The sequence below is a fragment of the Schistocerca cancellata genome, chromosome 7, assembly GCF_023864275.1.
Source record: "Schistocerca cancellata isolate TAMUIC-IGC-003103 chromosome 7, iqSchCanc2.1, whole genome shotgun sequence".
NCBI lineage: Eukaryota > Metazoa > Arthropoda > Insecta > Orthoptera > Acrididae > Schistocerca > Schistocerca cancellata.
This window is the reverse complement of record NC_064632.1, coordinates 333,129,312-333,154,970: the sequence shown is the minus strand read 5'-3', so window position 1 is coordinate 333,154,970 and position 25,659 is coordinate 333,129,312. Positions and strand designations below refer to the sequence as shown.

General features: G+C 39.7%; 1 protein-coding gene across 4 annotated transcripts in view; it reads right to left on the bottom strand.

Annotated features, from left to right (window-relative positions):
* The window catches only part of LOC126092462 (protein Spindly-like), a 148,017-nt gene extending 144,795 nt beyond the window's left edge, over positions 1 to 3,222 (bottom strand). For all 4 annotated transcript variants that reach the window (XM_049908065.1, XM_049908066.1, XM_049908067.1 and 1 more), the window contains exons 1-2: positions 3,128 to 3,222; positions 2,335 to 2,508 (exon numbers count right to left, since the gene is read on the bottom strand). In XM_049908065.1, the coding sequence (XP_049764022.1) occupies positions 2,335 to 2,508; positions 3,128 to 3,133 (180 nt within the window). In that variant the 5' untranslated portion in view covers positions 3,134 to 3,222. The remainder of the gene's footprint in view (positions 1 to 2,334; positions 2,509 to 3,127) is intronic.
* Positions 3,223 to 25,659: the final 22,437 nt, after the last annotated feature.

Here is a 25,659-nt window from a genome sequence, read left to right as displayed (position 1 = left end):
TAGGTGGTGCGGGAACAACAGGGAGGGAAGTGCCCCCCACTATCAAGGGGGGCAGGTGTGGTCCCTCGGGTCTGAGAGCTGACTGTATATGGTGCAACGGATGGATTGTAACAGGAGTGACAGTGGCAGCATAAGATGACGTCATGCACACGGGATGAAGCCGTTTAAGGTACAGAGGGAAAAAATCAGGCGGGGAAGGAAAAGGCGAACTTCAACAGCTTGAAGATGGGTAATCAGGGAGATGGGATGACTATGAATGTCATCCTGTAAGAGCAACATGACACCCCCTTGACATGGAATGCCGACCTCAGGCGGAAGGTCAAAGCTGTCATGAGGGCGCAATTTCATTTCCTGTAATATGCTTCCAAACTTTCAGTCACTTTTCTGGTTTTCTCATAGTCCACAATTCACTTCCATGTAATGTTGCATTTCAGATGTAGATTCTAAGGTAATTCTTTCTCAAATTAAGGCCAATGACTAATACTAGAAAAATATGCATGTATTTTCTTCTTATGCATCCTAGTTTCATCCACTTCACATTAAGTTTACTTACAAGGCAGCAGAATTCCACCTCTGTCTGCTATGTAGTCCACAATTTCCGTAAGTTCATTGCAGATCTCATTTCTACTAACACATACTTTTGTCTATTTGATTTATTCTAAATAAATGCTATGCGCTTAGCAGATGACTCATTCGATTCAACAGGCACTGGAATTCTTCCTCACTTTCATAGAGAACAGCAACGCCATCAGCAAATCTTATCACTGATATCCCTTTCACTCTGATCTTTAGTCACTTCTGAACCTCATTAGCACAAGGAAAGCATTATTATTACTTCTGTTTATTACGGGTTAGGATACGTATACCCACAGAAGTAATTAAGATCCACACCATCTTGCTACCATATCTTTTTTGAACTGTATTGTTTGTTGACATGTTGCAAGTGTAACATGAATATAGTCAAGATATCCCGAACATAATACACTGCACCACAGACAGACTTCAGAGCCAGGGCGTCTGAGCATACACAGGACATGCAAGGGGGAGCCCTGACACTCATCCAGTATGATGGTTTCAGTGGGCTCTCCCAGTGCAGTAATCTGGTTCCGATAAGACCACTCACTGACACACACAAGTCTAATTGTTCAGTAATGGTATTCCCAACAGGCTGACATTGACCTGATGAACTAATCTTTTCACGCACCAGGCAACATTTGATACAACTATATTTCGGTTAATTTGAAATTTATATGAAATTATTGTACTTTAATGCTATTTATTGAATTAATGCTACTGAAACTTGAAAAATGCAAATTTGAAAAAACTTTATATATGGAGAATAGAGCCATGAGTGGCATGAAAAGCGAAACTGATAAAGCCACCAATATCATGCACTGTAAGTTTTCAGCAAAACTTTTATAATCACAACCAACGTAACAACTGTCCCCTCGGCCAAAGAGTTTGGCAACATATTTCAACATTGCCAAACTTTACCAGAGCTTTACTCACAGCTGTCTCTGCATAGACCCGACTGGTTCCGAATGTGGAAGCGCAAAATCAACAAAATCGGTCTACACACTAATCTGTATCAGCAGAGCCGTCAAGCTTTCAGTCAATATAATTTGGCAGTTCCTCTTTCTCCCTCCTGCAATTCACCGAGTTGGGAAGGTAGCAGGCTTTGAATAGCCATACCGTCAGCAGCATGGATTGTTGAGCAACCCATTCTAATTTGTTCACCGTAATGCAATCCAACAGGAATGTTAACTTGTTAATGGTTTTTCCATGATTGAATATTTGACCTCGGACATTGAAAAAATTTGTGAATGTCACCTTGCCTGCCTAGTGTACAGCTTTGAATTTTTTTGGGAAGGCAATGCACCACATTCACATTCCTAGATGCCTCACTATGTTACCCAAAAGCAGCATATTAATGGTAGTCAATGAAAACCTCATAACTCCATTTTGCTACATGTGTAACCATACAGTAGAAACCTAGTTATTGACAGAGAAATCAATGTAGTATCAAATCTCTCTTTGATAACGGAGTTACCAGTTACTGGAATTACGAAGCTTTCACAGAGAGCTGGAGCTACGAGGTTTTCACTGATTCCATTGACATGCAAATTTCAACATGTTTGGTCGTTAGAACTATTCATACCTTTTCATTTGGAAACTTGTTACAAATAAGGATGGCCGGACATAGCTTTCAACTGTCATTACCCTGACCATAACTCCAGCGTGCTAATCACTGTGCTACTTCACTCAGTCATGATAAAGATGTTGCAAAAAATTACCATGAAGTAGGCTACTGGGATTGAAACATCAGGCACTCACCTCTTTATTCAGTTCAGCTAGTTCTGTCTCGTGTACCTTCTCAGTGCTTGCTTCCAGTTTATTTTGCTCCTCATTTTCCACATCTAAAGGTGTAATAACGTTCTGTATTCCTTCATCCTCATTTCTTAAATTGGATAACTGTAAACATAGCCTGTGAACTTCATGCTGTTGTTCCTATACAGGTAACAGAAATTAAAAACACATTGAAACCAGAAGATATAAAAAAGAAAACATGCCATCAGATTTCAGAGGTCAATGATTTTGCAAAGAAAGTGGGTTAATGGCCTTCAACGTAGTCTTCACATCACACAATGAAATAGGAATTTTCTAAATATTTCTTCCCTCACTACAGATGAAGATTCCACACCCCACCTACGTCGAAAAATCTAGTGGCTTTACAAGCCTTTCACTAACGCAGATGGCGTGGAATGGTTAGTACGTGGAAGTGGACTGAACCCTAAATACCGGCTGTGGTGACAGCTGCAGAATTGGTAAAACTAAACTTTCTCTCTTTTTAGGTTTAACTTGACTTAATTTAATCCCGCGCACTGAAGCATGTACAATTTTGATAATATTTAACATTCTCAAGTGTATGAATTCTAATAATTTTCATTGATAAAGTTATATTATTAATAAGCAAGTTCCGACGAATATTTTCTGAACTTTTTGAAATTCTTATACACACCACTACCTAGTCTCCAAATTATGTACCATAAAATCCCCGTAGTAACATATTACAAACAAAATTATTCTCTATGGTCATCCGAAGCACATCACATACACAAAATTTTACCTCCATATCCTGTTATGAATCAAATGTCACAACAACGCTAAGTCGCTAAACAACGAAGTTCAAATGTAACCACCAAACGATAACGTCATCCAAAGATTTTACTAATCAAAGACTTTCCTTTAAACACCACTGACTACATTGGAACCATAGACATAGAAATTTATATCTGACAGTGGAAAAAAATTGGAGCTCTGAGATGCGGCAATCTAAAGGAGACCTCACACAGTCAATAATATTGTCGAACCGACAATCCATTGACTGACTGAGGGGGCGTATTGACGTATTGTTAATATAGATGAGACACGAAATCTCGTAGGAGGCAGGGGAAAGTGATTTTATTATCCTATAATACTGTATTGGAGCTGAATAGGACGCGTCAGGAAAGCCATGAAGTAGGTGGAAAATAACTTTATTAGTCAAATTTCTCATGTGACGCTTTTCGGATTTATTTCTAGAATCTGATAGTGAAGTGCACAGAGGCTACCAGGATACGAGCATTTCTAGGTCTATATTAACATATGGTGACTACTCACTATTCTGTCAGTCAATGTTAAATTACAGATTTAGTAAGCTTGGATACATGGTGCGCTTTGATATATGGTGGTGGAAATAAATCTGACATGTGTCAAGTGAAGAATATGGATAGTAAAGCAATTTTTCACTGGTTGTGTGACTTTTTTGAGGCGACCTATTGAGCTCCAATATAGTACTATAGTAGTGTTTTCTCAGTACTGCAAATATTGACGAGCAATATTGATCGCCCTAAAACATTTTTAGCAATTTCAATACGTGTTGGACGTATGGCGTCAAGTGTCGACAGTTTCACAGTATTCTTCATTCCGATGTTGACACAGCTTCATGAACAGTCACATGGCGATAGTGTGCACTGTTTCCAATTCGCCTTCGTGGATATCATATCCTAGATTGAGTTTTTCATGTAGTCTTTTAGCACAAAATAATTTTAATAATTTTAAACATGGCTGTGGTACAGTAACCATACAAGAATATTACTCGTATAATATAGACAACTGGTTACAATAAGATTTAACTTGACCTCGTTGCGACACCGATCTTGACTTGCTTTATCAAAAAACTGAAAACACTTGTAATATATTTCTGCGAGAATAATCATTACATGTAACATTCTAGGATGGTCAACAGAGCATTCTCTACGACAGTCCTGACTTTGTTAATTTGAAGATACAGTAAGTCTGTAGGTTGGTGAATTACATGTAACAGAAATTTAGGAAAAGGCTTCCACTTCGAAAAGCAGTTACCTCATATAATCTCTTGTCCACTGTGATTTCTTCTCTCAGTGACGTATTTTGTTTTTCTATTTTATCTAAAGTCAGCATTAATAACTTCTCATGTGCTGCAGGATAGTCGGAAAATTAATTAAGAAATCTTTTGGGTCCATAGTTCTGATCTGTGCCCACATTAACATGCGACCGGTGCACTCCCACTATTATTCAACCATTCTCAGACAGATTGCGGATTTTTCACTGTTTTCTGCTGCTTGTGAGCGATAGCTGATATAATTGCACCACTTGGTTTATTTTCGGTTTTTAGCTTCTTACCCTTGTAAAATTATGTTGTGACCTAAAAATTTTTTCATTATTATCGATGATTCAATATATTGAACTTTTGCTAAACTAGTAGTGTCAGTAAATACTGAATGTGTGCAGGCCTCAACGATTATGCCAAAACCTCTTATGCCTTTTTGTCAGGTCGGAAGATATAATTTTACTTTTAAATTTATTGAACGCTTCGGGCAGGCATCTCCATGCACACATTTTGCCTCTGTTCAGTTTTGTTCGTTAACAAGCCTTTAGCTTGGTTGAAATATGTGCTCAGGTCTTCTTCACTATAAGAACAAATTTCAAATTCTGCTGTTGAAGCAAGGAGAATATTTCTCATTCCTCACAACATATTTTGGTATATGCATGGCTAAGACATGTTGTACAATACTTCTGATTTCTGTTCATTTGTAACTTCATGTACTCAGTATCAAAGACTGATTTGAAGTGCAGTGCTTTGAAGGTGCAATGTTAAGTGAAATGCAGTGCTGTGCATACAAGTGATTGTTTCAGTCATTATCATTGACACAATCTCTCTTTCAACATAGTGTTTTCATTAAACCCAAGAAATTGGTGACTCTGACGTGACATTCAATCATCACTGAAGGCAAATTCATACTGGCCATCGCAGCCCATCATGTCAAGGTGTATTCATACTGTCCATCACATCACAGTTCATCAAGTTAATTCACATCACATGGTCTCAACTCATATGGCTGTCCTCAACCATTATTGTCACGATAATTGCGATCTTCACAAAATGATTGTATATCATTTTTAGAGTCTGAATTTGTACAAAAAATGACATTTATTGGACTCAAATGGTTTGCAGCTTGCAGGGGTAGAATGTATATTTGAGAAGGGAGACAAAAGTCCAAAACACAAAAAATGTCATTATTTGGAACAGAAGGATACTTCACACACTACACAAGGAGCTTAAGAAAGAGGGATCTGCATTTTATAACTATTTTAGAAAGTCGAAGCACCAGTATTTTTGATTGTTATTTAAAATTGCATCCAGAGTTACCAAAGGAACACAGTGTTATTAGCTCCCTTTAAACCCCATAAAAATTGTTTTGTTGAATGTTTTTCTAACCACTCCAGTGAAAACTTATGTCTGATAGTCATATAGCACTTCTGTCCCTTCAAGAGTTATATGTTTTCTTATGGTTCCTGAAGAGGAGCAACAGCCTTTTCAGTAGTTGCAGGAGGAACAGTCTGGATGATTGACTGATCTGGCCCTGTAGCACTAACCAAAACGGCCTTGCTGTGCTGGTACTGCGAACAGCTGAAAGCAAGGGGAAACTATGGCCCTAATTTTTCCTGAGGGCAAGAAGCTTTACTGTATGGATAAATGATGATGGCGTCCTCTTGGGTAAAATATTCCGGAGGTAAAATAGTCCCCCATTCGGATCTCCGGGCAGGGACTACTCAAGAGGACGTCATTGTCACGAGAAAGAAAACTGGCATTCTATGGATTGGAGCGTGGTATGTCAGATCCCTTAATCGGGCAGGTAGATTAGAAAATTTAAAAAGGGAAATGGATAGGTTAAAGTTAGATATAGTGGGAATTAGTGAAGTTTGGTGGCAGGAGGAACAAGACTTTTGGTCATTTGAATACAGGGTTATAAATACAAAATCAAATAGGGGTAATGAAGGAGTAGGTTTAATAATGAATAAAAAATAGGAGTTCGTGTAAGCTACTATAAACAACATAGTGAACGCATTATTGTGGCCCAGATAGACACGAAGCCCACGCCTACGACAGTAGTACAAATCTATATGCCACCTAGCTCTGCAGATGACGAAAAAATTGAAGAAATGTATGATGAGATAAAAGAAATTATTCAGATAGTGAAGTGAGACGATAATTTAATAGTCATGGGTGACTGGAATTCGATAGTAGGAAATGGAAGAGAAGGAAACGTAGTAGGTGAATATGGACTGGGAGTAAGAAATGAAAGAGGAAGCCGCTTAGTAGAATTTTGCACAGAGCATAATTTAATCATAGCTAACACTTCGTTCAAGAATCATAAAAGACGGTTGTATATGTGGAAGAAGCCTGGAGATACTGACAGGTTTCAGATAGATTTTATAATGGTAAGACAGAGAATTAGGAACCAGGGTTTAAATTTTAAGACATTTCCAGGGTCAGATGAGGACTCTGACCACAATCTATTGGTTATGAACTGTAGATTAAAACTGAAGAAACTGCAAAAAGGTGGCAATTCGAGGAGATGTGACTTGGATAAAGTGACTAAACCAGAGATTGTACAGAGTTTCAGGGAGAACATAAGTGAATAATTGACAAGAATGCGGGAAAGAAATACAGTAGAAGAAGAATGGGTAGCTTTGAGGGATGAAGTAGTGACGGGAGCAGAGGATCAAGTAGGTAAAAAGACGAAGGCTAGTAGAAATCCTTGGGTGACAAAAGAAATATTGAATTTAATTGATGAAAGGAGAAAATATAAAAATGCAGTAAATGAAGCAGGCAAAAAGGAATACAAACGTCCCAAAAATGAGATCGACAGGAAGTGCAAAATGGCTAAGCAGGCATGGCTAGAGGACAAATGTAAGGATGTAGTGTTATCTCACTAGGGGTAAGATAGATACTGCCTACAGGAAAATTAAAGAGAACTTTGGAGAAAAGAGAACCACTTGTATGAATAGCAAGAGCTCGGATGGAAAACTGTTCTAAGCAAAGAAGGGAAAGCAGAAAGGTGGAAGGAGTATATAGAGGGACTACACAAGGGCGATGTACTCGAGGGCAATGTTATAAAAAGGAAATAGGATGTAGATGAAGATGAAGTGGGAGGTATGATACTGTGTGAAGAGTTTGATAAAGCACTGAAAGACCTAAGTCGAAACAAGGCTCCGGGAGTAGACAACATTCCATTAGAACTACTGACAGCCATGGAAGAACCAGTCCTGACAAAACTCTACCATCTGGTGAGCAAAATGTATGAGACAGGCGAAATACCCTCAGACTTCAATAAGAATATAATAATTCCAATCCCAAAGAAAGCAGGCGTTGACAGATGTGAAAATTACCGAACTATCAGTTTAATAAGTCATGGCTGCAAAATACTAACGCGAATTCTTTACAGATGAATGGAAAAATTGGTAGAAGCTGACCACAAAGAAGATCATTTTGGATTCCGTAGAAATGTTGGAACACGTGAGGCAATACTGACCCTATGACTTATCATAGAAGCTAGATTAAGAAAAGGCAAACCTACATTTCTAGCATTTGTAGACTTGGAGAAAGCTTTTGACAATGTTGACTGGAATACTCTCTTTCAAATTCTGAAGGTGGCAGGGGTAAAATGCAGGGAACAAAAGGCTATTTACAATTTGTACAGAAACCAGATGGCAGTTATAAGAGTCGAGGGACATCAAAAGGGAAGCAGTGGTTGGGAAGAGAGTGAGACAGGGTTGTAGCCTCTCCCCGATGTTATTCAATCTGTATATTGAGCAAGCAGTAAAGGAAATAAAAGAAAAATTCGGAGTATGTATTAAAATCCATGGAGAAGAAATAAAAACTTTGAGGTTCGCCGATGACATTGTAATTCTGTCAGAGACAGCAAAGGACTTGGAAGAGCAGTTGAACGGAATGGACAGTGTCTTGAAGGGAGGATATAAGATGAACATCAACAAAAGCAAAACGAGGATAATGGAATGTAGTCGAATTAAGTCAGGTGATGCTGAGGGAATTAGATTAGGAAATGAGAAACTTAAATTAGTAAAGGAGTTTTGCTATTTGGGGAGCAAAATAACTGATGATGGCCGAAGTAGAGGGGATATAAAATGTAGACTGGCAATGGCAAGGAAAGCGTTTCTGAAGAAGAGAAATTTGTTAACATCGAGTATAGATTTAAGTGTCATGAAGTCGTTTCTGAAAGTATTTGTATGGAGTGTAGCCATGTATGGAAGTGAAACATGGACGGTAAATAGTTTGGGCAAGAAGAGAATAGAAGCTTTCGAAATGTGGTGCTACAGAAGAATGCTGCAGATTAGATGGATAGATCACATAACTAATGAGGAGGTATTGAATAGGATTGGGGAGGGGTTTGTGGCACAAGTTGACTAGAAGAAGGGATCGGTTGGTAGGACATGTTCTGAGGCATCAAAGGATCACAAATTTAGTATTTGAGGGCAGCGTGGAGGGTAAAAATCGTAGAGAGAGACCAAGAGATGAATACACTAAGCAGATTCAGAAGGATGTAGGCTGCAGTAGGTACTGGGAGATGAAGAAGCTTGCACAGGATAGAGTAGCATGAAGAGCTGCATCAAACCAGTCTCAGGACTGAAGACCACAACAACAACAACAACATGTTTTATTTACATCTTGTATCTGGCTTCTAATAGTTCATGTGTGTTATTTGTACTGGGGCTAGCTAGCAAAACCACATAAATAGTTACCATTGATGTTTGAAAACTTTCTCACATAGAGTCCAGAGAGCTACCTAACAATAAATAAGTCCGCCACAAATACGTATTTAAACAATCAACCAACCAATCACGAACATCATCAGATCTTTAATCAGAGTTTGGTCCAGTGTAAACCCCAATGTTTTTCTGACCATATATAGGGTGTTAACTAAGAGAAGATCGAGTATGGTTGCATGGCATATGGGAAGGTATGACTGAACTGCTCACTGCTTCTTTAGGCCTATCTATGTATATAACTACCATGTGTGCTTATATTTGAAAGGCTGGTATTTTATGTTCATGGAAGAGTGACTCACTTTATCTTTTCGTAGTACAGTTTCTAATGCTAACTATGAAAATACGATAGCTTACACGTCTGTGCACTTTTTTCCACTTTCATTTATAGGATTGTAATAACTGAAGACTTTTTTCCTGGCTTGGAGGAAGCTGACAGACTCTACTGCCTCAGGACAAACTTGGTCTCCGTGTTTTATACCATTACAGCTGCCCACGTGACATTCGTAAAAAATAAAATTAACTCCCTGCCCTACCATGGGAGTGTCACTGCCCTGTAGCTCTCACCTTTATCCACCCAGTTACCCTGTACGTATTTCTAAGCTTAAAAAACAGAAACCATACTCGCCTTTTTCCGATACAAAATGTTTATTGAAGTTTTGAGCAGTGTCCCTAATGTATTTTCCTAATTTGGATTAGGCACTTTGTACTATTGAACTTTATGATAAAAATGCAGTGTTCACAGGATGCTTCAGTCCATGACAGAACAATGGTTCAATCGCCACACAAAACAAATCACTGCGTATCATACACACTACTTCATTGTGTTATGTATGGTATCAATCAGCTTCTGCATCAGCAGATAGCCTCAATGAGACTTAGTTAGAGTGAAGTCACTTTCTGTGAGAAATCCTCTGAAAATCAAGTATTTAAGAAGAAATTAAAAGAATTTCTGAATGACAACTCCTTCTACTCCATAGAGGAATTTTTAGATATAAATTTTAAAAAAAATAAAAAAATAAAAAATAAAAATAAAAAACACAAAAAATGAAAAAGTTGTTATATTAACTTAAGTATGTTGTTAAATTAACTTAATTATGTCATGTATTGGAAAATTTGACTCGTTCCACATCATTACGAAATATCGTATTCATGATCCATGGAACTAGTATTAATCTAATCTAATCAAAGTAAAACTACATCTGGATAGAGCCAGAGATCTTGTCAAGCTTTTCTGGTATCTGACATACACTGTTCTCTTCGTGAAGAAAGTACTAATGCCAATATCCAGCTGACAGGAACACAAATTCACTTGAGCTTTTCTAAAAGATGGAGACCTAGACATTATCATAAGCTGTTGTCACATCTAAGTATGTCGATGTTAAAAACTTATTTACTTGGAAACCTGAGCACAAAACTGTTATGTTGTCCAATGTTCCTCCACCTTTGATAAAAGTGATGTCACATGTAAGTACAATGAGTTAAGAATTTCTTGGGAAGCTTAGTGAAAAATTGTTATGTTCTAGTACATTCTTCTACCTTTAATAAAACCAAAGTGGGATCAAAATAGCTGTTAATCAGTTTCCAGCCATATCTCAATATGATTTTGACTAGCCATTCAAGAGTTTTTGTCACATTTTGTCACATTGTTGGTCTATATGAGATATGAATTTTGGGATCTTTTCCAGGCTTTAATAGAGGTGTTGTAATTTGTGTAGTCCATGCCTCCATAAGTTGCCCTCTTCCCCAAATGACACTGAATACCAAAAGAAATAGTTCCAAAGCATCAAGTGAAAGATTTTTTTATCATATCATAATGAACATAATAAATTCCTGGAGAGGCATTCGTAGAATTCTCCACAACTACTTCCAACTCACACCTGGTGAATATAGCTAGTAGAGTATGATTGAAATTTGTTTCATTTGGAATGCCCATGGGGACTTCAGGCATGGGTGTACCCAGCGAGAGGGGGGGGTGGGAAGAGAGGCAACTGTCTCACCTAGAAGACCTTTGAACTTCTTCACTTGGACTTGGGTGTTGTTTTTATGTAATCAGTACATGGCCGTTGGTAGGGGAATTTATGGAAATAATAAATCTGGGCAACAACAAATCCGCTCTGTTAGTGGCAGGCACAGTGATGATACCATGAACAATATCATTTCTCCTAGCTTTTTTAAATATAAAATGCTTTTCTGCAGGAAAAATATTAATTTTAAAATCGTTTCATTTTTAAGAGAGGCTTTTGCACTGTAAATTTGAAACAGATCAAATGCTGTATGGATTTTGTGACTGGGCCACCTTTCAATCTGAATTGTTGCCTTTCAAATTCAGGAACTTGTAACACAATCAATTGAAATACGTTAACACAAGGAATAATGGACTATTTGTAGAATATTGCTCAAGTGTGTGGGACTCATACTAGGTAGGACTAACAGGGAAAGTTGAAGGTATACAGAGAACGGCAGCACAAATGGTCACAGGTTTGTTTAATCTGTGGGAGATTGTCACAGAGACATTGAAGGAAGTGAAGACTCTAGAAGATAGATGTAAGCTATCCTGCGAAAATCTGTTATCAAAGTTTCAAGAACCAAGTTTAAATGATGGCTCTAAGATTATACTACAATCCCCTATGTATTGCTCACAAAGCAATGATGGGGATAAGATTAGAACAACTGCTGCTTGCATAGAGGCATTTAAACAGTCATTCTTTCCACACTCAATGCGTGAATGGAACAGGAAGAAACCCTAATAACTGGTAAACTTGGATGTACCCTCTTCCATGCACCTTACAGTACTTTGCAAAGTACAGATGTAGAGGTAGCTGTGGAATTAAGTGTTCCTCATATGACCTACTGCAAGCAATGCAAGTTGACCTTCTTGTCAGCGACACTGACATGCTGTGCAGTAAATGTGACAAACTTTGGTATTATCAGTCTTGTAATGCTGCAAAATAATTGCAGACGTGTGGTAAGGAAACAGGAAACTTCGACCAGTTCCACTTAAATATTTATTTTGCTATTGACCAGTTTCAGCTAGTTTATATCTCCATTGTCAAGCGACAATGGTGTTAAGATAAATACGTTAAATGCATAACATAATCAAGGACTGTATGTTATAAAATCAAAATACAGCATCTCTAGTGGATGATGTTATGAAATAAGGTTACATACACGTCACTAAAGGAACTATGATGCCTGCATTACAGTTACGCCAGAAATGGAAGTTCTCTACAAACTTTTATTTCACCAAATTTTTTTCAGTTGTTCCCTATTACCAGAATAAAAATACTAAGCTTTTCTTTTTCGAGGTGAATTGCCTTTCTTACTTATTTTTGAAGATAGTATGAAGGATGAATGTTCGCATTCTGCAGGACTTTTTATTATTTCTGGATGAATAGTGGGGAACTACTCTGTAGGTATTGTACACAAGTTTCTAAAGACATTCCTTTCTCAGAATAAGTTGCTGCATCTATGTACAAGAGCAAACGTTAATTCAAAGTCCTGATTCTGATGTTTTGAGTACTGCTGCATGGCGAAATACTTGATGGGATGTATTTGTTTTAAACACTCTTTCATAAAGTAACTTCATTGACTATGACCAAAGAAAGTTTGTTACTCAGCCAGATTCTTGAAAATGATAAGAACAAATATGACTGTCTGCTACCTTCACATTGTCTTTTCTACATAATTTCGACAACAAAAGTCCTGCTAGCCTTACATGCTAGGGAAATATGAAGTAAAATTTCAGTTCCTTTTGTGTTATGGTCATGGAAATTACAGCTTACAATAGTACAGCCTAGCACTCCACCATTACTTTTACATACAAATTACTTCTTGGATTGAAGTATTTGAAACAATACTTTCCTACATACAACAATTCCACCAAGCATTCAACAATGACATCGTGCGACCATCTTAACACAGATCAATGCATCCTCAGTCAATATTCCAACCACCAGCGCCAAGAATGACATGCACAATGCAACAGTGTAAAACAAAAGTCAGGCATATGATTAGTTTTGGAAGCCAGTCTTTTTAATATATCAGTTACAAAGTTTGAAATTGTTTTGTGGTGTTATTGTATTCATCAAATGGACGACAGGAATTATTTTCAAAAAAGATGAATTTAGCTACATTACCTACTTTTTGTTAATGTTTTTCAAAAGGCAGGATATTTAACTAAGTTTTTATGTGGAATTTAAACTAAGACATTATTTTATTATACTGCTATCTGTGAAGCAACAATAGTATTATTAAATTTTTTATGTTCTTTATATAAATTGACATAGCATGCGTTATAGTGCAAGAACATATTCTACAACTACGTGACTACTCTGCAATGCACGCTATTTCTCTACTGTTCCACTCACAAAGAGAGCTGGAAAAATGAAATCTTCCTGTGTGTGCTCTGATTTATTTATTTTCCTTACAATGATCATTTCTCTGTATGTCAACAAAATATTTTCGTATTCAGGAGAGACATTTTGAGAATACAATTTCGTGAAAATATTTCCCCACAATGAAGAACGCCTCTGTTTTAATAGTTGACACCCCAACTCGCACACCATACCTGCCTCACTCAATTTTATGAATTAAAAATAGAATATTATCCAGAGAAGTTTCTCAAAGTAAAGATACATTCGCTGAGAAAATTCTCAGTTTCGTCTGAATTTGAAGTATATTCACTTAGGATGGAGTTCTTCTCCACTACCTCCCCTCCTTCTTGAGAAGGTTCTCAGTATGTGTCGTCTGCCACATGTGGCACAGAACACCGACGTAACCTTATATTTCATTATACTCGCTCAAACAGGCAAACTATTCAATGTGCAGATATCGAACTGGCATCAACGTGTTCTTGAAGTATTTCACTATGTTTCGATGTAAGTTTTACGTGCAGCAACAAATTATTAAGTCGATACCTGGTCAGTTTACGAAAATGCATTTTCTGACAGTGTTGCAGAATTTTCAACATGCGGGGAAACTTTTTGTTACTGATGTTAGGTGAACACATTAGGCGACAGACAGCTTAAAATTACATCACATTTTCATCTACACCAGACTGGAGCCACTTCAGAGTTTTCTTACATAAGATAATTTTGGTTAAATATGATGCATAATGGTCCATTTGTGCATCAAGTATGTAAGCAGTTGTCTGTGCCAAAACCACAAATGCAAGCAGGTGGCCATTCATGCATCTGTGCTTACTCATCATCAATTGACTCATAAAAAAACCTATCCTGTATCGTTACTGGTAACGAGAAATGGTTTCTTTATGCTAACATGAGGAAAAGAAGGAATGGTTAAGCCCAAACAAAGCAGTGACTTCCCAAACAAGGCCTGTACACATTTACAAAAGATAATGTTATGCATCTACATCTACATACATACTCCGCAATCCACCATACGGTGCGTGGCAGAGGGTACCTCGTACCACAACTAGCATCTTCTCTCCCTGTTCCACTCCCAAACAGAACGAGGGAAAAATGACTGCCTATATGCCTCTCTATGAGCCCTAATCTCTCTTATCTTATCTTTGTGATCTTTCCGCGAAATATAAGTTGGCGGCAGTAAAATTGTACTGCAGTCAGCCTCAAGTGCTGGTTCTTTGAATTTCCTCAGTAGCGAGTCACGAAAAGAACGCCTCCTTTCCTCCACCCAAGTTCCTGAAGCATTTCCGTAACACTCGCATGATGATCAAACCTACCAGTAACAAATCTAGCAGCCCGCCTCTGAATTGCTACTATGTCCTCCCTCAATCCGACCTGATAGGGATCCCAAACGCTCGAGCAGTACTCAAGAATAGGTTGTATTAGTTTTTTATCAGCGGTCTCCTTTACAGATGAACCACATCTTCCCAAAATTCTACCAATGAACCAAAGACGACTATCCGCCTTCCCCACAACTGCCATTACATGCTTGTCCCACTTCATATCGCTCTGCAATGTTACGCCAAAATATTTAATCGACGTGACTGTGTCAAGCGCTACACTACTTATGGAGTATTCAAACATTACGGGATTCTTTTTCCTATTCATCTGCATTAATTTACATTTATCTATATTTAGAGTTATCTGCCATTCTTTATACCAATCAGAAATCCTGTCCAAGTCATCTTGCATCCTCCTACAGTCACTCAACGACGACACCTTCCCGTACACCACAGCATCATCAGCAAACAGCCGCACATTGCTATCCACCCTGTCCAAAAGATCATTTATATGGATAGACAACAACAGCGGACCTACCACACTTCCCTGGGGCACTCCAGATGATACCCTCACCTCCGATGAACACTCACCATTGAGAACAACGTACTGGGTTCTACTGCTTAAGAAGTCTTCGAGTCACTCACATATTAGGGAACCAATCCCATATGCTCGTACCTTAGTTAGGAGTCTGCAGTGGAGCACCGAGTCAAACTTTTTCCAGAAGTCAATAAATATGGCATCCGTCTGATACCCTTCATTCATGGTTAGCAAGATATCATGTGAAAAAAGGGCGAGTTGCGTTTCGCAGGAGCGATGCTTTCTAAAGCCGTGCTGATGCATGGACAGCAACTTCTCTGTCTCAAGGAAATTCATTATATTCGAACTGAGAATATGTTCGAGAATCCTGCAACAAACCGATGTTAAGAATATTGGTCTGTAATTTTGGGGATCCTTCCTTCTACCCTTGTTATATACAGGCGTCACCTGCGCTTTTTTCCAGTCGCTCGGGACTTTACATTGGGCAAGAGATTCGCGATAAATGCAAGCTAAGTAAGGAGCCAATGCAGTAGAGTACTCTATGTAAAACCGAACTGGAATCCCATCAGGACCTGGCGATTTATTTATTTTCAACCCATTCAGCTGCTTCACAACCCCAGGGATGTCTATCACTATGTCCTCCATACGGGAATCTGTACGAGACTCGAACGGCGGTATGTTTGTACGATCCTCCTGCGTGAAAGATTTCTCAAATGCTAAATTTAAAATTTCAGCTTTCGTTTTGCTGTCTTCCGTTGCCAGGCCAGACTGATCAGTGAGTGACTGGATGGAAGCCTTCGACCCGCTTACCGATTTTACGTAAGACCAGAATTTCCTTGGGTTTTCAGCAAGATCTTTTGCTAAGGTATGGCGGTGGTAGTGGTTCTATGCTTCGCGCATCGCTCTTTTTACAGCAGCACGAATCTCTACTAACTTTTGCCTGTCATTCTCCCGATCGTTCTTGTACCACGAATGCAATTGTCTTTGCTTCCTGAGCATTCTCCGAATTGTGCAGTTAAACCTCGGTAGGTCTTTTCCGTCCGTAACGCACTTTTTCGGCACATACTTCTCCAATGCGTGATTTACAATGTGCTTAAAATTTGCCCATAATTCTTCCACGTCCATCGTATCGGAAGTAAATGAAGTCGATTCATTTGCTAAGTGAGATGCTAACAACTGCTTATCTGCTCTTTCTAGTAAGAATACTCTCGTAGCCTTCTTGACAAACTTTTTAACTTTCGTAACCATAGTCGTAATGACAACATCATGATCACTAATCCCTGTCTCAACACTGCACCGTCGATGAGGTCTGGTCTGTTCGTGGCTACCAGATCTAAAATATTTCCATAACGTGTTGGCTGTCATTTAGCTGCTGAAGACAGTTTTCGGATAATGTGTTCAAAAGTAATTCACGCGACGGCTTGTCTGTACCACCTGTAATGAATCTATAGACATCCCAGTCTATACTAGGTAGGTTGAAGTCGCCTCTGACTAATATAGCATGATCCGGGTACTTCTGCGATACAGAGTGTAGACTCCCTTTGAATGAATCTAGAACTGTCACAGTGGAACCTGGTGGCCGGTAATAACACCCAACAATTAACTTTATTTCTCCTAGCCCTGTTAAAAGTGTCCAGATAACTTCACAATCACACTCTACTTCGATCTCAGTAGACACAATATTTTTGTCAACTGCAATGAAGACACCACCTGCTATGGTGTCTAATCTGTCTTTCTGATACATGTTCCAACACTCAGTAAATATTTCAGAACTTACTATCTCAGGGTTCAGCCAGGTCTCAGTCCCGAGAATAATTTGCGGGCCACACGCTTCCTGGGGGGCAGTAAATTCAGGAACTTTATTCCGAACACTCTGAAAATTTACTGCTAATATCTTGAGAGCTGAAGTGTCTTTACACTGAGTGCATCATGATTTCCCTGCCTGCACGTCAACTGGTGAGTGTTCATCAGGACACCCCGCACTACTGCCTAGCCTAAAAAACTCCCATGTGCACACCACAAGTACTCTGCTACCTGAGTAGCAGCTTCCTTTGTGTAGTGCACTCCTGACCTATCTAGGGTCGTCCTACAATTCACCACCCAATAGCGCAAGTCTAGAAATCAGCAGCCAAGACCGTCACAGAGTCGACGAAGCCTCTGGTTGAGACTTTCCACTCGGCTCCAAACCAAAGGACGCCGATCCACTCGGGGAACGATGCTGCAAATAGAGAGCTCTGCTTGCACCCCACTTGCGAGGCCAGCGGTCTTCACCAAATCCACCAGCCGCCTGTACGAACTGAGGATCGCCTCAGAACACAAGCGACAGGCATCATTGGTGCCGACGTGAGCAACTACTTGGAGACGACTGCAGCCCGTACGCTCGATAGGGGCAGGCAAGGCCGCCTCCACGTATTGGATGAGGCCCCCCGGCAGACAAACCGAGTGCACGTTGGAATTCTTTGCAGCCCGTTATGCTATTTCCCTAAGCGGCTCCATCACCTGCCTAACGTTGGAACTCCCAATAACCAGCAAGCCTTTGCCCCCGTGTGGCTGCTCGGGCCCTGCTGAAGGAGCGGCCACCTGCCCAGCCGGCCAGCCTCCACATTGACCCTCCGCCTCGAGCGATGCGAACCCTGAGGTGAGGGCGGCCTCAACACGCCGGGTACACTAGAAGATGCCTCGGCGGACAGGTCAGCGGACGCAGCAAGCGACACCTGGGGTGTCACAAGCGACGCGCCAGACCATCCGCCACCGCTGCACCTCGAGGCAGCAGCCTTAAGGCGGCTGACCGTGGCCATCAGCACTCTCAGCTGCCCGCGAACCGCGGGCAGTTCCTCCTGCGCCCGCACACAGCACATCTGGTGGAACAGCGATGATGTGATGTACTACAAATTGCTTCCACGAGATGTAACCATCATTGCTGACACGTTTTGTCAAAAACTGAGACGTCTTGCAGACGTAATCCAAAAACTATGACCAGGAAGACTGGGTGAGTGATGCTACTCCACGATAACGCCCGCCTACATTCTACTAGACTGACAAAAAACACTAAACAGTAGTTGAGTTGCGAAGTCGTTCCGCACATACCTTACTCATCTTGTTTGCTCGGATTTTACACTTTTCCACGCTCCATCAGACAACCTTGACCTTCTTTTGCTCTCCACAAAGCTCGACGAGTTCTTCGCTACAGAACCACGTGATTTCTACAGTCGCTGAATTGAAAAGTTACTCCAGTGTTGGAAGGCTGTTGTAAATAGACAAGGAGAATACGAGGGTAGTTCGGAAAGTAAGTTCCGTTTTGACTTTTCTCCGCGGCACTGCTACAGAACGAAATGACGCGATTGCGAGCTCGCTCTGTGTTATGTGTCGTTCGTTGTGATTGTTTGTAATGGCGGAGTTCATAAAAAATACCGCCGTTTGTGAACTGAGACCTGTGATTCTTTTTCTGAATGTTAAGAACGTTAAACCAAGCGCCATTCACGACAAATCTGCGAAGTTTTTAGAGAAAATGGAATGAGTGCTTCAACGGTGAAGATGGATCCCACAGTTTAAGGAAGGGCGTGATCGAAGGCATCACAAAGAACGAAACGGACGTCCATCTGTGGTTTCTGATGAACTGGTTAGTGCAGTCGAAGAAATGATTAAGAAAAACCGTAGATTTATGATTCATGCCATTGCTCGTCAACTTGCAAACATTTCACGAACAGTAATGTATGAGACTGTTACTGAAGCTTAGAGGAATGCTCTCAAAGTGTTTGGTTTTCACTCACGACAACGCCCGACTACACACTACGAATGTGACAAAACAACTCCTCTAGAGATTTGACTGGGACGTTTTTGGCCATCCTCCCTTCAGTTCCGACCTCTCTCCTAGCGATTTTCATCTCTTTCGGCATCTGAAGTCGTTCCTTAGTGGTAAGCGCTTCAACAACGATGAATAAGTAAACAAAAATGTAACCACATGATTACCAATATAGGCGGCAATACTCTATGACAAAGAAACATATAAACATATACCAACCCATGAGAAATGCCTGGAAAATAAAAGGGGTTATGTTGAAAAGTAGTGTAAATGTTAGAGATTTTTGTGAAATAAATTACTTTATCTGTATTCGACTCCTTTTTAACTACCAAACGGAACTTCCTTTCTGAACTACCCTCATATATTATTGATGATTAAAGTCCCTGTTACGTGTATCTGTGGTTTTTATTAAACTTATTGAAAACGCTACAAACTTATGCACCAACCTACTGCATCTGCTACAACCATACAAAAACGAACTTAAGGGATTTTTAGGATGAGAACCTATTGTTGTCAACACCAATTGAAGAAAGTGCACTCTGAAGAAGGTAACACATTCCTGTCGCTAGCTGACGTACCAGCCACTGCTTGTGTAGAGAAACAAGCAGTGTTTATTCACTGTGAGCATGTTGACTGCCTCACACTGTAGGATAATTGTTGACACTTAACAAAACAGAGTATGAAATGCTGGCTGCCACGCACCTGCCTGCTTCTCCTTAATGGGTTTTCATGGTCGAATGTAAGACCAAATTTTTAAATAAATCACTAAAGTAGTTTGGGGCCCCCCAAAATATTGGGCACCTTCTCACAGAGCCCCGCCCTCGCTTCTCCACTCACACCGCATTGTGTGGCCGTTATTTGCGCCACTGAACCTGCGAAATTTTTCTAAATTTAGAGAATAAAGTACATTATTCATTTTATTTACACAGACCACAGCCTCCCTTTTTCAGGATAATACAAAACGAGCTGTCTTCCGTTGAACTTTATCGATGTCCTCCATCAGTGCTGCACTGCAGTACTCAAGCAGAGGACGGATAAGTGTAGTATAGAGTGTGTCTTCAGTAGACCTGTTGCATCTTCTAATTGTGCTGCCAATAAATCGCAGTGTTTGTTAAGCTTTCCCCTCAACATTTCTATGTGATCCTTCCAATTTAAGTTGTTTGTACTTGTAATTCCTGGATATTTCGTTGAATTGGCAGCCAATGAATTAGTGTGCTCTGTAGTGTAGCCGAAATGTTGCGGATTCTTTTTAGGACTCGCGGAGACCTCACACTTTGCATTGTTCAGGGCCTCTTTTGGCACTACACTGATATTTTGTTTAAATAATTTTGCAATCGGTTTTGATCTTCTGATGACTTTACAGACAGTAAATGAGAGCATCATCTACAAAAAGTCTAAGATGACTTCACAGATTGTCTCCTAAATCATTAAATTCATTAGGAACAACAAAGGTTTTCCTTCCGAAATGGATGATACTTATACTGGAATAGCTCTGCTGACAACATGTAATGAAATATGCTTGAAATGTATTCAGAGAGTTACAGCAGGAAATTACTTTAGTTCCAGACAGAAATTGATTGCTGCCTGAATTACAAGTCCTATCTGCTTTGTAGTGAATTTATCAAAAATCATAGTAGTTTATATGACAGTTCACAAACTACAATAATAATTGCTTATAGCTCAGGAACTGATGGAAGAAATAATATAGGTACTTGGCGCTTGAGAGTTATAATATTTATGACAAATCTCCCTGCCATTTATCTTAACTCTGTTTTCGTGGTAAATAGTAGGAAATAAATTACATTTAACTGTTTTGTAAAGTATACTGTTCATTAGAGGAAAAGAAGTCGAAATAGTGGCGGTAGGAATGATGACGATCATAACAAAAATGAAGAGCCATGATCAACACCTAAAGGTGATACTGAACAACAATCAAATTCAACAACAATACCTGTAACTCTAGCAGTCTCTGTTCATAATTCTCAGTCAGCATTCTAAGCAGCTTGTATGTCCAAAGACGATTCAGAAACTGCAGTAAAAAGTGACTGCAATGAAAATGATCTGGGTTAATTATCCTGATATCAGTGGAAAAGAAGGAGCTCTTACTAAATTTTTGGATCCCTTCATGGAATTATGATTTTGAAAGTGATGCAACCTGTTTGCAAAGAAAATTTGGTCATGGCAGGTTAGATCAATATCGTCGATGAAGAAACAATACCGCGTAACTGACAAATTGCCGATTTTTCAAAAATGGTTCAAATGGCTCTGAGCACTATGGGACTTAACATCGTAGGTCATCAGTCCCCTAGAACTTAGAACTACTTAAACCTAACTAACCTAAGGACATCACACACATCCATGCCCGAGGCAGGATTCGAACCTGCGGGTCCGGACTGCAGCGCCTAGAACCGCAAGACCACCGCGGCCGGCGCCGATTTTTCGTTTTTCGGTCAGACGATGTCGTTGACCGTACGCGCATCTGCTCTTAACGCCATAATGCCGAATTTTTAATTATTTACCACGAAAAAAATATCTAAAACAATACCGCGTATGTGAAGTAGCAAATAAATAGATGGCAATACCGCGGAACTGTAGAGAATTAAATACCGCGTATCTACAATCTATGGATACTGCGAACAATACCGCGTAAATACAAAAGCGCGCGCAGCCAGACATTGTTACTGCCTTATTACGTATTTAACAGTGCTCGAAATGGTTCCATGCTTGTAGCTTCATTCGTGAAAATGGACAGCGATATAGATGACGATCTTTTTACTGAAGAAGAAATTGTTTCTCAGCTGAAATCAGCTTATGAAAGCGGAGAATTGTCCCTGAGAGTTACATACAGCTGTAAGAAATTGTTTTATTATTCACCTTTGAATGTTAGTAGCACCGCAAGTGTCTTACTGTCATGTAAAGCAGAACGCCCCCACTTCACTCATTCTGTGCTTTATTCATTTCTGCCAAAGATTTCTAGACTCTCCACTTTCTTGTAGGATCTCCCATAAATGCAGAACAAACAACAGGCGAGAAAAGTCGTAACATTTACCGAAGAAGAATTTCGTATATGGGGTTCTCGGTTACTGTTTCTGCAACGTCTAATGACGCAGGTAAATTCTCTTGGGATTATTGTTAATAGTATTACTGATGCCGTCGTTCTCATAAATACATGAATTTGAGTTTCATCTTTGTCTGCTTAAATTAATTTATAAATATTTTTCCATCTAGAAACTTCAGTGGTTGTATCTAACAATGTTCAAAATGAAACCACAGTCACAGTTTCCACTAGAGACGACAGTTCTTCACAGTCATTGCTATGCGATGGTGCTCATTGTTTGCCAAACACTCTGGATAAATTATCGGAAGATCACAGGAGCAATAATGATGTTGACGGTGATTGGCCAAGAATTTTATGGAGATTAAAGCAGTGACAGGAAAAGGAAGTCTAAACCACATCCTGAAGATTGGAAGAAAAATGCCAATAAAATTCTGACAATGCGTGGACAGGCATATATTGGATACAAAAGAAGTCAAATTGGTAAAATCACTCATGATACTCCATGAGAGGCACGAAAATTAGGTCCAACATATACTTCGAAGATGTGCCAGAGATCCGTTCAAATGAAGTGTCATCAGTTTTCTGCTTACGATAGACAGACAGTATTTGACACATTTTGGGGAACGAAGTCATGGGATAAGAGGAAGGTTTACGTTATCAACCTTGTGGATGTAATTCCAACCAAACGTCCAGGGAAGAACACTGACAAATCCAGGAGAATAGGGACGCTCATTTATCATTTGAAAAATGAGCATGGGAAACATAAAGTATGCTAACAGATGTTTCTCAATACACTTGAGACTAAAGAATGGACTGTCCGATATTGGCTGGGTAATTCCACATAGTCCACACGTCACAACCTCGAATCAAACAGACGAAGAAGAAAGACGAGAGAACCTTCACGAAAGAATTCCTGGGCTCTCTTCCGAAACTTCCGTCGCATTACTGCAGGAAATCCGCCTCGCAGTTGTACCTTGAGCCTATTCTACAATCCCAACAATAGCTGTATAGACTCTATGTGAAAAAATGTCATGTGGAGAAGGTTTCACCATTAAGTCGGGCTACCTTTAACTTGATTTTAGAAGATGGTAATATTAGCGTATTTTCCTCCAAGAAAGACCAGTTCGACTTGTATTGTAGTTACAGGCTTGGTAATTTGAGTGAAGACGTGTGGAAGCAACACACAGAACGGAAAGAGCAGTCAAGGATGCAAAAACATGCTGACAAGAAAGAAGCCCAGCAGAAGCTCTGCTCAGTGTACACCATGGATTTACAGGCCATGAAAGTAGCTCCATTTTTAAGTGCAAGTGCAGTTTATTATAAAACAAAGTTAGCTATACCTAACTTTACAATGTATAATTTAGAAAGTCATGATTCAGTATGTTACTGGTTCGATGAAACGCAAGGTGATTCGGTTGCATCATGTTTTGCCTCATGCATCGTGGACATCCTATCCAGAACGATTGAGGAAAATTCTGTTCAAGTGATTCTGTATTCTGACGGCTGCACATATCAGAGCAGAAATGTGATATTATCAAATGCTCTTTTAAGATTAGCAATTGATACTGGAATATTGATTACACAAAAGTGTTTAGAGAAAATCCATACTCAGATGGAATGTGACTCAGTTCACAGTTCCATTGAGTGCAAGCTTAAAGGACGTGAAGTTTCACTTCCTAACCAAAACGCTATGATATCTAAAGAAGCGAGAAAAAAAGCCACAGCCATACGAAGTCCATTATGTAGATTATTCCTTTTTCATCAACTACGCAGAGAAACGTTTGTGGCTGTACAGCTCAATTAGTCCTGGAAGAGCTGTAAAAACGAGCATACAGATACTGATCTGAGAGCGCTACAGTACCGCCCAAATAGTATTATTTACTACAAATGCTCTTTCAACGAGGCGAGGCAAGAATTCCCGAGGCGTCCGAGGAAAATACTTGGAGATGTTTGCTACCCAAAACTATACAAGGAAAGACTGAAAATCAAGAAATCCAAATGGGATCATTTACAGCAACTTAAATCTGTTCTTCCTAAGGATTGTCATAGTTATTATGACAACATTCCTTATGAATGAAAATTATCGTGGAGGTAACTTGGTGACGAGTATCAGTGCAGTTTAATTCTCTGTTGCTGCTTTGAATGAAATTTAGGATTTTTCTTGAAGAAATGTGCAGACATGTATATTTATTTAAAATGTTTCTATGAAATCTTTCAATAAAAAATGATTAATGCTCCAAAACATGTTCTTTCTAGCTTCCTCAGCACCAAATACCAACGTAAATGTGTCAAGTCGTGCTGGGAGACTGACAAACAAATACCGTGTAAGTAACAGATCATGGCATAGATACCGAGACAATTCCGCGTAAGTGCCGTAATTAAGCTTTCTAAAGCGTATTCTTTTTGTTCCACATTTTTATTTGATCCAATATTTTCCTGTAGTGCTACGATGCAAATTATCGCCCCTGTGACATGTATTAGGCATTTTAGACAGTTTGTTGTCCCTTGTGTAAAATTCGTATTTTGCTACTTACGCAGTATTGTTTCTTCATTGATGATATGCACTTTCTTTCCTTGGGCCTATGTCCTACGCCATCGCGGGGTCAGCCGTGTTATTACGGATTTGGCAGTGTTAGTTGAAGAGGGTGGCCAGATGCTCTTCCTGCCACCACCAAGAACCCCCTGGGATGTAAGTACTGTACCCCAGCTGTCAGCATCTAGTGTAAGCCGTGAAGTAGTGCGAACGTTCGTCAAATGTCTGCAAGCCGTGTAAATGAGGTGGAACATGGGGACCAGCCCGGTAATCACCTAGTGGGATGTGGAAAACCGCCTAAAAACCACATCCAGGCTGGCCAGCAGACTGGCCTTCATTAATCCGCTGGGCAGATTCGATCTGGGCCCAGAGCACCTACCCAAGTCCAGGAAGCAGCACATTAGTGCTCTCCGCTACCCTGGCAGGTACTTAGATCAATATGCACTGTGGTCAATAAATACCAAGCTACTATAAAGAGCCCCATGCAAGCACTGTGATTTCTTTCCTCGTATCACTGGCACTGTTAGAGGCATTGTGGGATCATTTGTCATAAGGACAATTACAAAATTCAAGAATAGGCGTGAAGATTGTCGGATACATGTTAAAACCAAGTGTCACTTAACAATGACAGCTGCAGCAATTAACTTATTTTGAACAAGTACCTGTGAACGTCTAACTGCATAATGTGCAACAAAAAGGGATCAATGGAAACAGGCAATTATTGTCATCAATTCTTTCTTGCATAATTTTTTGCAGTACACATCATATGCCTCTTAGAGGAAAACAGGCAGATGGAAATAATTTATTAGATTTGCTGAATTAAATAATCGATTCTGGCGACGACAAGTTAAGGAGGCGTCAGGAAAAGTTT